Genomic DNA, 15,137 nt, shown 5'->3' with positions numbered 1-15,137 from the left:
ACCTTGATACCAGTCGCTTTGGGCAGATGGGGCTTGTCAGCCGTGGTTGGCAGCTCATCTAGAAGAAAAACTCTGATCTCAAACCTCCACTGCCTCGCGGCTACACCCACTCATGGGGAAGGGTTTGGGAGTAAATCCTGAGGAATATATCCGGAGCAGGAGTCCCTAAGACAGCCCTACATTGAGTTCAAAGCTGACTGGGAACTCCTGCGATGCTGCTGGTACCAAACTGTATCGGTCTCCCCATGTCTGGAGACTGAAGCTTCTCTCCATATCTTACTGCCCTGGCTTCTGCGTCCAGACCCTAATGCGAGGATGCAGTATCCATGGTTGACTCTGACCAGTGGAGGTCCTCAACTCAACCAAATCTAAATCCATTTTGCCTTCACATCCATATCCATCCATTCCCTGCACAATTAAGTCAGAGCCTCTTAAACACCTCTATCATATCTGAATCCATCACCACCCCGACAGCACAGTCCAGGCACACACCAGTCTCTGTGAAAACAACAGGACCCTCACATCTGATTTCAAATCTCCCCTATCTGACGTTGCAAGCATGCATTCTAGTAATAGACATTTCAACTTTGGGAAATAGGTACTGGCTATCTAGTCTAATTATGCCTCTCAGAGTAGTGGATGTGGAGAGGCTGTTTCCCGTAGAGGGGGAGCCGAGGACCAGAGGACGCAGATAGAGTGGATGTGGAGAGGATGCTTCCTATAGTGGGGGAGTCTAGGACCAGTGGACGCGATAGAGTGGATGTGGAGGGGATGTTTCCTATAGTGGGGGAGTCTAGGACCAGAGGACACAGATAGAGTGGATGTGGAGAGGATGTTTCCTGTAGTGGGGGAGTCTACGACCAGAGGACGTAGATAGAGTGGATGTGGAGATGATGTTTCCTACAGTGGGGGAGTCTAGGATCAGAGGACGCAGATAGAGTAGATGTGGAGCGGATGTGTCCTATAGTGGGGGAATCTAGGACCAGAGGACGCAGATAGAGTGGATGTGGAGAGGATGTTGCCAGTAGTGGGGGAGTCTAGAACCAGAGGACACAGATAGAGTGGATGAGGAGAGGATGTTTCCTGTACTAGGGGAGTCTAGAACCAGAGGACACAGATAGAGTGGATGTGGAGAGGATGTTTCCTGTACTAGGGGAGTCTAGGACCAGAGGAAGCAGATAGAGTGGATGTGGAGAGGATATTTCCTATAGTGGGGGAGTTTAGGACCAGAGGACGCAGATAGAGTGGATGTGGAGAGGATGTTTCCTATAGTGGGGGAATCTAGGACCAGAGGACACAGATAGAGTGGATGTGGAGAGGATGTCTCCTATAGTGGGGGAGTCTAGGACCAGAGGACACAGATTAGAGTGGATGTGGAGAGGATGTTTCCTGTCGTCGGGGAGTCTAGGACCAGAGGACACAGATAGAGTGGATGTGGGGAGGATGTTTCCTATAGTGGGGGAGTCTAGGACCAGAGGACATGGATAGAGTGGATGTGGAGAGGATGTTTCGTATAGTGGGGGAGTCTAGGACCAGAGGACACAGATGGAGCGGATGTAGAGAGGATGTTTTCTATAGTGGAGGGAGTCTAGTACCAGAGGGCATGGTCTCAGTATTGAGAGGCGTACATTTAGTACAGTGATGAGGAAAGTTTTTCTACGACCTTTGCTGAGTACTATACCCCTCACTGGGAAAGTTTGGTGAGGATGGAGGAGACCCTCTTACCCACGGTCACGGAGTTGGGCTTCTCCTTCTGCGGAAAAGACAGCAGTACATTGTATGTCACCTTCTTGGCCTCGTCCAGTCCCGATTTAGGGTCGTTCCACCTGTCCAGCAGCAGCTTCACCAGATCTTTGTCTCCTGTGCTGGTGGCCATGTGTGGCTTCTTGGCGAGGACCCTGGGGTAAGGAAACACACAGGAAGGTCAGTTCAGGGCCGGTCATTTTCATCAAGCAGTTTACGTCGTGTGGTATCGCTCATCCGGAGCATGCACATAACAGAATGGCACCGGATACGGTCCCCTCTCACCCACAGAACATTGCTCTGCTCACTGCAGGCATGGCCGCCCAATGCAGCCAGCATTCTCAGCTTGTAACAGGGCAGAGAAAACTTACAAGGATGTTGCCGGGACCTGAGGATATGAGTTCTGGAGAAAGGTTGAATAGATCAGAACTTTATTCTTGGGAATGTGGAAGATTGATTGGAAGGCTGGCTGGAGGTATACGAAATTGTGAGAGGTACAGATAGGGTAAATGCAAGCTGGCTTTTTCTATCAAGGTGGGGTAGGACTACAACTGGAGGTCATGGGTTAAGGGCAAAAGGTGAAACATTTAAAAAGAATGTGAGGGGGAACTTCTACACTGAGAGGGTGGTAAGAGTGTGGAACGACCTGTGGCAGAACTGAGCTCGATTTCAACGTTTAAGAGAAGTTTGTACAGGTACGTGGATGGGAGGGTGTGGAAGTTTGGACAGGTACGTGGATGGGAGGGTGTGGAAGTTTGGACAGGTACGTGGATGGGAGGGTGTGGAAGTTTGGACAGGTACGTGGATGGGAGGGTGTGGAAGTTTGGACAGGTACGTGGATGGGAGGGTGTGGAAGTTTGGACAGGTATGTGGATGGGAGGGTGTGGGAGTTTGGACAGGTACGTGGATGGGAGGGTGTGGAAGTTTGGACAGGTACGTGGATGGGAGGGTGTGGAAGTTTGGACAGGTACGTGGATAGGAGGGTGTGGAAGTTTGGACAGGTACGTGGATGGGATGGTGCGGGAGTTTGGACAGGTACGTGGTTGGGAGGGTGTGGAAGTTTGGACAGGTACGTGGATGGGAGGGTGTGGAAATTTGGACAGGTACGTGGATAGGAGGGTGTGGAAGTTTGGACAGGTACGTGGATGGGAGGGTGTGGAAGTTTGGACAGGTACGTGGATGGGAGGGTGTGGAAGTTTGGACAGGTACGTGGATGGGAGGGTGTGGAAGTTTGGACAGGTACGTGGATGGGAGGGTGTGGACGGCTGAGGCCCCGGCCTAGTTCGATGGGGCTAGGCCGTAAGAATAGGTTGGCACAAGTGGGGCAAAAGATCACGACTGTGAGTATTGCTGTGCAAGGAGCTGTGGAGAGTTGTAGACACCGCTCAGTACATCACTGAAACCAGTCTCCCCTCCTTGTCTACACTTCCCACTGCCTCGGTAAAGCAGCCAGCATAATCAAAGACCCCCTCCCCACCCCAGGCATTCTCTCCCCCACCCCCCCCATCGGGGGAGGAGATACAAACTCCCTGGCGCATGTCCCACCACATTCCACCCCGCAGTTCTCAGACTATTGAATGGTTCCCTAGTACGCAGAACTACCCTGCTCTCTGAGATGCAGAGTTATATCACAGAGAAACAGGCCCTTTGGCCCATCAAGCCTATACTATCTATTCAAGACCTTGAGGAACATTATGTCGCAATTGTACAAGACGTTGGTGAGGCCACATTTGGAACATTATGTTCCGTTTTGGTTTGGTTGCCCTGCTGTGGGCACACACACACACACACACACACACACACACACACACACTCACACACACACATAAGGTTAGGATCGAGCCCAGGTCTCCCTGGAGTTGGGAGGCAGTGGAGGTTGAAGATGACAACAACAGCTCCCAGGAAGCGGATGATGAAACAGACCCCACAGGTCCATGACCGATACAAACTTCAATCCTCACTGTGGGTCAACCACCATGAAGGGGAACACCTCCCAGCTGGCTGTGTGACCCTGTTGGGGCGACCAGATTGTCCTGACTGGAGACACTATCATACTGCACAGGGTGTCTAAGACCTTTACACAGTACTGTATTTGTCAACGTGGAGCAGAGAGCGAGTTTGTAAATCTGACGGGAGCAAAGGATTTTGGGAATGGTGAGGGTGGGGCGCCGTGGGAGGGGTGTGGGACAGGGGGCAGAGAAGGAGTGTCAGGGGTGGGTGTAGACACACCCAGCCCTGAGACACCAGGCAAGGTCATTTGATTCCAAACAATTGGTTTATTGATCACTGCAGAATATCTCTCTGGTGCTTCCCGCTCCCTCCCCTCTCCCTTCCCCTTTTCCCAACCATGAATCCCCTCTCCCTGCCCCTTTCCCACTCTCAGTCCACAATAGAGACCCAGATCAGAATCAGGTTTATCATCACTCATGTATCTCATGAAATGTGTTTTTTTGTGTGACAGCAGTACAGTGTAATACATAAAAAAAGGCTTTGACCAGTGACCATTCCAGACATCGGAAGTTTGGAGAAGAGGGGACTTCAATCATGCCCACTGCCCGAGGGTGAAAGGCAGCAGCGGGTCAGTTCGGTGATAAAGAGCTTTTACCGGCAACCAGTCGGCGTTTAGCAAGAGTAAATTAAAGGGAGGCGGGGGAAGAGGAGCGGCCATCAGCTGAGTGAGTCAGAGTGGCCATCATCTGAGTGGGCAGAGTCAGAGCGGCCAACGTCTGAGTGGGCAGAGTCAGAGTGGGCAGAGTCTGAGTGGGCAGAGTCTGAGCGGGTAGAGTCAGAGCGGCCATCGTCTGAGTGGGCAGAGTCTAAGTGGGCAGAGTCAGAGTGGCCATTGTCTGAGTGGGCAGAGTCAGAGTGGACAGAGTCAGAGTAGCCATCGTTTGAGTGGGCAGAGTCAGAGTGGCCATCGTCTGAGTGGGCAGAGTCAGAGTGGACAGAGTCAGAGTAGCCATCGTTTGAGTGGGCAGAGTCTGAGTGGGCAGAGTCAGAGTGGGCAGAGTCAGAGTGGCCATCATCTGAGTGGGCAGAGTCAGAGTGGCCATCGTCTGAGTGGGCAGAGTCAGAGTGGGCAGAGTCAGAGTGGGCAGAGTCAGAGCAGCCATCGTCTAAGTGGGCAGAGTCAGAGTGGGCAGAGTCTGAGTGGGCAGAGTCAGAGTGGCCATCGTCTGAGTGGGCAGAGTCAGAGTGGGCAGAGTCAGAGTGGGCAGAGTCAGAGCAGCCATCGTCAGAGTGGGCAGAGTCAGAGTGGGCAGAGTCAGAGTGGGCAGAGTCAGAGCAGCCATCGTCTGAGTGGGCAGAGTCTGAGTGGGCAGAGTCAGAGTGGGCAGAGTCAGAGTGGCCATCATCTGAGTGGGCAGAGTCAGAGCAGCCATTGTCTGAGTGGGCAGAGTCAGAGTGGGCAGAGTCAGAGTGGGCAAAGTTAGAGTGGGCAGAGTCTGAGTGGGCAGAGTCAGAGTGGCCATCGTCTGAGTGGGCAGAGTCAGAGTGGGCAGAGTCTGAGTGGCCATCGTCTGAGTGGGCAGAGTCAGAGTGGCCATCCTGAGTGGGCAGAGTCAGAGTGGGAAGAGTCTGAGTGGCCATCGTCTGAGTGGGCAGAGTCAGAGTGGGAAGAGTCTGAGTGGGCAGAGTCTGAGTGGGCAGAGTCAGAGTGGGCAGAGTCAGAGTGGCCATCATCTGAGTGGGCAGAGTCAGAGTGGACAGAGCCTGAGTGGGCAGAGTCTGAGTGGGCAGAGTCTGAGTGGGCAGAGTCTGAGTGGGCAGAGTTAGAGTGGGCAGACTCTGAGTGGGCAGAGTCAGAGTGGCCATCGTCTGAGTGGGCAGAGTCAGAGTGGCCATCCTGAGTGGGCAGAGTCTGAGTGGGCAGAGTCTGAGTGGGCAGAGTCAGAGTGGGCAGAGTCAGAGCAGCCATCGTCTGAGTGGGCAGAGTTAGAGTGGGCAGGGTCTGAGTGGGCAGAGTCAGAGTGGCCATCGTCTGAGTGGGCAGAGTCTGAGTGGGCAGAGTCTGAGTGGGCAGAGTCAGAGTGGCCATCCTGAGTGGGCAGAGTCAGAGTGGGCAGAGTCTGAGTGGGCAGAGTCAGAGTGGGCAGAGTCAGAGCAGCCATCGTCTGAGTGGGCAGAGTCAGAGTGGGCAGAGTCTTAGTGGGCAGAGTCTGAGTGGGCAGAGTCAGAGTGGGCAGAGTCTGAGTGGGCAGAGTCAGAGTGGGCAGAGTCAGAATGGCCATCCTGAGTGGGCAAAGTCAGAGTGGCCATCGTCTGAGTGGGCAGATTCAGAGTGGGCAGAGTCTGAGTGGGCAGAGTCTGAGTGGGCAGAGTCTGAGTGGCCATCCTGAGTGGGCAGAGTCAGAGTGGGAAGAGTCTGAGTAGGCAGAGTCTGAGTGGGCAGAGTCAGAGTGGGCAGAGACAGAGTGGCCATCATCTGAGTGGGCAGAGTCAGAGTGGCCATCCTGAGTGGGCAGAGTCAGAGTGGGAAGAGTCTGAGTGGGCAGAGTCAGAGTGGGCAGAGTCAGAGTGGCCATCATCTGAGTGGGCAGAGTCAGAGTGGCCATCCTGAGTGGGCAGAGTCAGAGTGGGCAGAGTCTGAGTGGGCAGAGTCAGAGTGGCCATCATCTGAGTGGGCAGAGTCAGAGTGGCCATCCTGAGTGGGCAGAGTCTGAGTGGGCAGAGTCAGAGTGGGCAGAGTCAGAATGGTGACCTCGAGGCTTCAGTCAGAGAAAGCAAAGCGGAGGAAAGCTGAAGTGTTTTCGTGCTCTCTATATATCTGCTCAGCTAGGACGGGTGTGATGACAGGCAGGATGGTGGAATGCTCCCCTTGTGGGATGTGGGAAGGCAGGGAGATCTCCTGTGTTCCTGACAGCTACAACTGTGAGAATTGCATCCTAACAATCCGTGTTAAGGAGCTGGAGCTGGAACTGGATGAAGTCTGGATCATTCGGGAGGCTGAGGGGTGACAGATAGGGGACAGAGAGAGGGGTGGTTACCCTCAAGGTGGGGGACACAGGAGACTGGAAGGGGAAAGGGGTTAAGGAGCCAGTGCAGAGTTACCCCTGTGGCCGTCCCCCTCAACGACAGATACACCATCTTGGTTACTGTCAGGGAGAATGACCCAACAGAGGAAAGTGACAGTGGTCAGCTCTCCAGTACTGAGTCTGCCTCTGTGACCCAGAAGGGAAGGGAGGAGAAGAGGCACACTGTGGTGATGGGGGATTCGTTAGTTAGGGGAACAGACAGGAGGCTGTGCGGGTGAGAACGAGATTCCCGGATGGTATGTTGCCTCCTGGGTGCCAGGGTCTGGGATATCCTGGATCGAGTCCTCAGCATTCTGAAGTGGGAGGGTGAGCAGCCACAAATCATGGTCCCTGTGGGTACTGATGACATGGGCAGGATGAGTGATGAGGTTCTGCATCGGGAGTTCAGGGAGTTAGGTGCTAAGTTAAAGGGCAGGACCTCCAGGGCTGTGATCTCAGGATTTCTACACATGCCACGTGCTGGTGAGGCCAGAACTAGGGAGATTATACAGTCGAACACGTGGCTAAGGAGTTGGCGTAGGAGGGAGGGCGTGAGATTTTTGGGTCATTGGGCTCTCTACCAGGGAAGGTGGGACCTGCACAGAAGGGACGGTTTGTTCCTGAATGGGAGAGAGACTAATATCCTCGCAGAAAGGATTGTTAATGCTGCGTGGTGGGGTTTAAACGAGAGTTTCAGGGGGATGGGAACCAGAGTGGCAGAACAGATAGTGGAGAGGTTGTGGAGACGGATGGCGGTAAGACCTCAGGCAAACTCAGGAATCTAAAGGTTGAGCATGGTGTGACTAGTGTCCTGAGCTGTGTATATTTCAATGCAAGAATTATCATAGGAAAGGCAGATGATAGTGCTGAAGACGAGGTAGCTGGTTTACAACAGAGGCAATGTGTAGTGACAGGGCAAAATTGCAGTCAACAGGATGAGTTGCAACCTAAAAGGTGGACAACATTGAAAAGGGTGGACACAGGACTGAAGGTATTATATTTTAATGCGCACAGAATACAGAATAAGATCGAGGAACTTGCGGCAGAGTTGCTGATTGGCAGGTACATAGGCATCACTGAATCATGATTGAAAGGAGATTAAAGCTGGGAGCTTAATGTCCAAGGATACACATTGTATCGAAAGGACAGGCAGGTAGACAGAGGGGGCGGCGTTGCTCTTTTGGTGAAAAATGAAGTCAAATCATTAGAAAGAGGTGAGAAAAAGAAGATTTTGAATCATAATGGATAGAGCAAAGGAACTGCAAGGGTAAAAAGACCCTGATGGGAGTTGTATACAGACCCCCAAACAGTAGTAAGGATGTGGCCTACATATTACAAAGGGAGATAGAAAATGCATACCAAAAGAGCAATGTTATGGGGTCTTCATTATGCAGGTAGATTGGGAAAGTCATGTTGGTGCTGGATTCCAAGAGGAAAAATTCCTAGAGGGCTTATGAGATGCCTTTTTTAGAGCAGCTCGTGGTTCAGCCCACTAGGGGATCAGCTATTCTGAAGTTTGGTGTTGTGCAATGAACCAGAATTGATTAGAGAGCTAAAGGTAAAAGAACCCTTAGGGGTAAGTGCTCATAATATGATCGATCACCATGAAATTTGAGAAGAAGCTAACATCAGATGTATCAAAATTATGGTGGGAATTACAGAGGCATGAGAGAGGAGCTGGCCAGAATTGATTGGAAAAGAACACTGGCAGGGATGATGGCAGAGCAGCAATGTCTGGAATTTCTGGAAGCAATTCGGAAGGAACAGGATACATACATCCCAAAGAGGAAAAGGTATTCTAAAAGCAAGATGACACAACCGTGGCTGATAAGGGAAGTCAAAGCCAACAGTAAAGCCAAAGAGAGGGCATATAATAGAGTAAACATTAGTGGGAAGTTGGAGGATTGGGAACCTTTTAAAAACTAACAGAAGGCAACTAAACAAGTCATTAAGAAGGCAAGATACATCAAAGTTGCTGGTGAACACAGCAGGCCAGGCAGCATCTCTAGGAAGAGGTACAGTCGATGTTTCAGGCCGGGACCCTTCGTCAGGACCAACTGAAGGAAGAGTTAGTCAGAGATTTGAAAGAGATTAAGAAGGCAAGGATAGAATACGAAAGTAAGCTAGCCAATAATATTAAAGAGGATACCAAAAGTTCCTTCAGATACATAAAGTGTAAAAGAGAGGTGAGATTGGATATTGGACCGCTGGGAAATTATGCTGGAGAGGTAGTAATGGGGGACAAGGGAGTGGCGGACGAACTGAATAAATATTTTGTGTCAATCTTCACGGTGGAAGACTCTAGCAGTATGGTGGAAGTTCCGGGTGTCAGGGGTCATGAAGTGTGTGAAGTTACCATGACTAGAAAGAAGATTCTTGAGAAACTGAAAGGTCTGAAGGCAGATAAGTCACCTGGACCAGATTGTGTACAGTGTACACTGTACACCCCAGGGTTCTGAAAGATGTGGCTGAAGAGATTGTGGTGGCATTAGCGATGATCTTTCAAGAATCTCGAGATTCTGGAATGGTTCCGGAAAACTAGAAAATTGCAAATGTCACTCCACTCTTCAGGAAGGGGGGTGAAGCAGAAAAAAGGGAAACAATAGCCCAGTTAATCTGACCTCAGTGGTTGGGAAGATGTTGGAGCTGATTATTAAGGATGAGGTTTGAGGGTACTTGGAGGCACATGATAAATAGCCTATAGTCAGCATGGTTTCCTCAAGGGAAAATCTTGCCTGACAAATCGGTTGGAATTCTTCGAAGAAATAACAAGCAGGATAGACAAAGGAGAATCAGTTGATGTTGCGTATTGGATTTTCAGAAGGCCTTTGACAAGGTAACATATATGAAGCTGCTAAACGAGCTATGAGCCTTTGGAATTACAGGAAAGATCCCAGCAGGGATAAAGCAGTGGCCGATTGGCGGGAGGCAAAGAGTGGGAATAAAGGGAGACTTTTCTGACTGGCTGCCGGTGACTAGTGTTTTCCACAGGAGCCTGTGTTGGGATCGATTCTTTTTACGTTATATGTCAATGGCTCAGCTGATGGAATTGATGGCTTTGTTGTAAAGTTTGCTGATGGTATGAAGATTGGTGGAGGGGCAGGTAGTTTTGAGGAAGTAGAGAGACTACAGACGACTTAGACAGATGAAGAGAGGCAATGAAATGGCAGATGTAATACAGTGTCTGGAAGTGTATGGTCATGCACATTGGGAGAAGAAATGATAGGAATACAAAAATCTGCAAAGGGACTTGGGAGTCCTTGAGCAGGATTTCTGAAAGGTTAATTTGCAGATCGAGTCTGTGGTGAGGAAGACAAATGCGATGTTAGCATTCATTTCAAGACGACTAGAATTGAAAACAAGGGTGTCATGTTGAGACTTTATAAAGCACTGGTGAGGCATCTCTTGGAGCATTGTGAGCAGCTTTGGGCCCTTTATCTGAGAAAGGATGTGTTGACGTCGGAGAGGGTTCAAAGGAGATTCACGAAAATGACTCCAGGACTGAACGGTGCGAGATATGAAGAGCGTTTGCCGGCTCTGGGCCTGTATTTGCTGAAATTCAGAAGATGAGGGGTGAACACACTGAAACCTATCGAATGGTGAAGGGCCTTGATAGAGTGGATGTGGAGAGGATGTTTCCTATGGTGGGACAGTCTATGACCAGAGGGCACAGATAGAGTGGATGTAGGGAGGATGTTTCCCATAGTGGGAGAGTCTAGGACCAGAGGACACAGATAGAGTGGATGTGGAGAAGATGTTTCCTATAGTGGTGGAGTCTAGGACCAGAGGACACAGATAGAGTGGATGTGGAGAGGATGTTTCCTATAGTGGGGGAGTCTAGGACCAGAGGGCACAGATAGAGTGGATGTGGAGAGGATGTTTCCTATAGTGGGGGAGTCTAGGACCAGAGGGCACAGATAGAGTGGATGTGGAGAGGATGTTTCCTGTGGTGGGACAGTCTATGACCAGAGGACACAGATAGAGTGGATGTGGAGAGGATGTTTCCTATAGTGGGGGAGTCTAGGACCAGAGGGCACAGATAGAGTGGATGTGGAAAGGATGTTTCCTATAGTGGGGGAGTCTAGGACCAGAGGGCACAGATAGAGTGGATGTGGAAAGGATGTTTCCTATAGTGGGGGAGTCTATGACCAGAGGACACAGATAGAGTGGATGTGGAGAGGATGTTTCCTGTGGTGGGACAGTCTATGACCAGAGGACACAGATAGAGTGGATGTGGAGAAGATGTTTCCTATAGTGGTGGAGTCTAGGACCAGAGGACACAGATAGAGTGGATGTGGAGAGGATGTTTCCTATAGTGGGACAGTCTATGACCAGAGGACACAGATAGAGTGGATGTGGAGAGGATGTTTCCTATAGTGGGGGAGTCTAGGACCAGAGGACACAGATAGAGTGGATGTGGAGAGGATATTTCCTATAGTGGGGGAGTCTAGGACCAGAGGACACAGATAGAGTGGATGTGGAGAGGATGTTTCCTATAGTGGGGGAGTCTAGGACCAGAGGACACAGATAGAGTGGATGTGGAGAGGATGTTTCCTATAGTGGGGGAGTCTATGACCAGAGGACACAGATAGAGTGGATGTGGAGAGGATATTTCCTATAGTGGAGGGGACTGGGACCAGAGGACACAGATAGAGTGGATGTGGAGAGGATGTTTCCTATAGTGGGGGAGTCTATGACCAGAGGACACAGATAGAGTGGATGTGGAGAGGATATTTCCTATAGTGGAGGGGACTGGGACCAGAGGACACAGATAGAGTGGTTGTGGAGAGGATGTTTCCTGTGGTGGGACAGTCTATGACCAGAGGACACAGATAGAGTGGATGTGGAGAAGATGTTTCCTATAGTGGTGGAGTCTAGGACCAGAGGACACAGATAGAGTGGATGTGGAGAGGATGTTTCCTATAGTGGGACAGTCTATGACCAGAGGACACAGATAGAGTGGATGTGGAGAGGATGTTTCCTATAGTGGGGGAGTCTAGGACCAGAGGACACAGATAGAGTGGATGTGGAGAGGATATTTCCTATAGTGGGGGAGTCTAGGACCAGAGGACACAGATAGAGTGGATGTGGAGAGGATGTTTCCTGTAGTGGGGAGTCTAGGACCAGAGGACACAGATAGAGTGGATGTGGAGAGGATGTTTCCTATACTGGGGGAGTCTAGGACCAGAGGACACAGATAGAGTGGATGTGGAGAGGATGTTTCCTATAGTGGGGGTGTCTAGGACCAGAGGACACAGATAGAGTGGATGTGGAGAGGATGTTTCCTATACTGGGGGAGTCTAGGACCAGAGGACACAGATAGAGTGGATGTGGAGAGGATGTTTCCTATAGTGGGACAGTCTATGACCAGAGGACACAGATAGAGTGGATGTGGAGAGGATGTTTCCTATAGTGGGGGAGTCTAGGACCAGAGGACACAGATAGAGTGGATGTGGAGAGGATATTTCCTATAGTGGGGGAGTCTAGGACCAGAGGACACAGATAGAGTGGATGTGGAGAGGATGTTTCCTGTAGTGGGGAGTCTAGGACCAGAGGACACAGATAGAGTGGATGTGGAGAGGATGTTTCCTATACTGGGGGAGTCTAGGACCAGAGGACACAGATAGAGTGGATGTGGAGAGGATGTTTCCTATAGTGGGGGTGTCTAGGACCAGAGGACACAGATAGAGTGGATGTGGAGAGGATGTTTCCTATAGTGGAGGGGACTGGGACCAGAGGACACAGATAGAGTGGATGTGGAGAGGATGTTTCCTATAGTGGGGGAGTCTATGACCAGAGGACACAGATAGAGTGGATGTGGAGAGGATGTTTCCTGTAGTGGGGGAGTCTAGGACCAGAGGACACAGATAGAGTGGATGTGGAGAGGATGTTTCCTATACTGGGGGAGTCTAGGACCAGAGGACACAGATAGAGTGGATGTGGAGAGGATGTTTCCTATACTGGGGGAGTCTAGGACCAGAGGACACAGATAGAGTGGATGTGGAGAGGATGTTTCCTATAGTGGGGGTGTCTAGGACCAGAGGACACAGATAGAGTGGATGTGGAGAGGATGTTTCCTATAGTGGAGGGGACTGGGACCAGAGGACACAGATAGAGTGGATGTGGAGAGGATGTTTCCTGTGGTGGGACAGTCTATGACCAGAGGACACAGATAGAGTGGATGTGGAGAGGATGTTTCCTATAGTGGGGGAGTCTAGGACCAGAGGACACAGATAGAGTGGATGTGGAGAGGATGTTTCCTATAGTGGGGGTGTCTAGGACCAGAGGACACAGATAGAGTGGATGTGGAGAGGATGTTTCATATAGTGGGGGTGTCTAGGACCAGAGGACACAGATAGAGTGGATGTGGAGAGGATGTTTCATATAGTGGGGGAGTCTAGGACCAGAGGACACAGATAGAGTGGATGTGGAGAGGATGTTTCCTATACTGGGGGAGTCTAGGACCAGAGGACACAGATAGAGTGGATGTGGAGAGGATGTTTCCTATAGTGGGGGAGTCTGGGACCAGAGGACACAGATAGAGTGGATGTGGAGAGGATGTTTCCTATACTGGGGGAGTCTAGGACCAGAGGACACAGATAGAGTGGATGTGGAGAGGATGTTTCCTATAGTCAGGGAGTCTAGGACCAGAGGACACAGATAGAGTGGATGTGGAGAGGATGTTTCCTATACTGGGGGAGTCTGGGACCAGAGGACACAGATAGAGTGGATGTGGAGAGGATGTTTCCTATAGTGGGGGAGTCTGGGACCAGAGGACACAGATAGAGTGGATGTGGAGAGGATGTTTCCTGTGGTGGGACAGTCTATGACCAGAGGACACAGCCTCAAGATGGAGGGGCATCCTTTCAGCCACAGAGCGGTCAATCTATGGAATTCTCTACCACAGGCAGCGGTGGAGGCCAAGTCATTCTGTAAAACTATGGCACAGGTTGATAGATTCTTGGTTGTTCAGGGCATGAAGGGATAGGGGAGAAGGCAGGAGATAGGAGCTAAGACTGAAACAGATGAGGCATGATGAAGTGGAGGAGCAGACTCGATGGGCCAAATGGCCTAATTCTGCTCTTAAATCGTATGTGAAACACAAAAAATTACGTAAGTACTGAGAAAAAGCCTTGGGCACCCGAGCTATGTATATGAACTGAAGAGTTCTGCACAGTAAAGCACACTTCAGTCTATAGAAATACCCATCATATAAGCTGATGAAACATAGAAAATAGGTGCAGGAGGCCATTCGGCCCTTCGAGCCTGCACCGCCATTTATTATGATCATGGCTGATCATCCAACTCAGAACCCCGCCCCAGCCTTCCCTCCATACCCCCTGACCCCGTAGCCACAAGGGCCATATCTAACTCCCTCTTAAATATAGCCAATGAACTGGCCTCAACTGTTTCCTGTGGCAGAGAATTCCACAGATTCACCACTCTCTGTGTGAAGAAGTTTTTCCTAATCTCGGTCCTAAAAGGCTTCCCCTCTATCCTCAAACTGTGACGGCAATGACAGAGAAACACACGTGAGATTTTATTGAGTATTCTCTGTACAAACAGACCACTCGGCCCCACCAGTCCATTCTGACCCTCTCTGTACAAACAGGCCATTCGGCCCCACCAGTCCATGCTGGAATTCTGACTGGGCTGCACTTGCGCAACCCCGTTGATTGTCTGCTTCCTCCCTCGTCTCCCCAGGACGCGTGTGATTGTGTGAGATACCAGTCCGAGCGGTGGTGAGGTGTCCACTTGGGATCCAGCTCAGGCTGAGACTGGCATGGACATGTCATCCCTGTCTAGTAACGCAAACCAAGCAGTGCGATATGTCGAGTGAGCTGTTGCCCATCTCGGAAGCTCTCCCTCTCTCTGCAGGTTGTGAACCCAAAAGATCAGCCTGGACCGAACCAGTGGCTTCACAGGATTTGCCTGTCAGCAATGTCAGCCTGCCTTAGGGACTCCTGCTCCGGATTTTTCCCCCGGGGTTTACTCCTGAAGCCTTCTCCATGAGTGGGAACAGCCACAAGGCAGCGGAGGTTTGAGATCAGAGATTTCCTTCTCCTGGATGAGCTGCCAACCGCATCTGACGAGACCCGTCTGCCCGAAGTGACTGGTTTGGGGGCGACCAGTAAATCCCGGCCCCCCCCCCGCATCGGTAGAAACAGTTCCCGCCGGGTTTGTGTCTGAGGTCTGAGGCATTCACGGTGGCCAGGAGCTGGACTGGGTTGTCAGAGGCCATTTGAGACGCATGCCATTGGGAGTATTGAACAGGTAGTGGGAACTTGTCCCTGTTACCAACCCCGGCTATCACAGCCTGAGGGAACAGGCCATATCCATGTCAGGTCTGCATCCCGCTGCTGTTTTCCCTTGTCCCTG

The 15,137-nt window shown here is 50.9% G+C and overlaps 1 protein-coding gene across 1 annotated transcript in view; it reads right to left on the bottom strand.

The window, feature by feature from the left end:
* The window catches only part of naaladl1 (N-acetylated alpha-linked acidic dipeptidase like 1), a 130,120-nt gene that overhangs the window by 76,382 nt on the left and 38,601 nt on the right, over positions 1–15,137 (bottom strand). The window contains exon 3 of the mRNA XM_063036561.1: positions 1,726–1,898. Coding sequence (XP_062892631.1) covers positions 1,726–1,898 — 173 coding nt within the window. The remainder of the gene's footprint in view (positions 1–1,725; positions 1,899–15,137) is intronic.

This window comes from Mobula hypostoma, chromosome 30 (assembly GCF_963921235.1).
Source record: "Mobula hypostoma chromosome 30, sMobHyp1.1, whole genome shotgun sequence".
In the NCBI taxonomy this organism is placed as follows: domain Eukaryota; kingdom Metazoa; phylum Chordata; class Chondrichthyes; order Myliobatiformes; family Myliobatidae; genus Mobula; species Mobula hypostoma.
The sequence above is the reverse complement of the archived record's forward strand: the minus strand, read 5'-3'. Positions and strand labels throughout refer to the sequence as shown.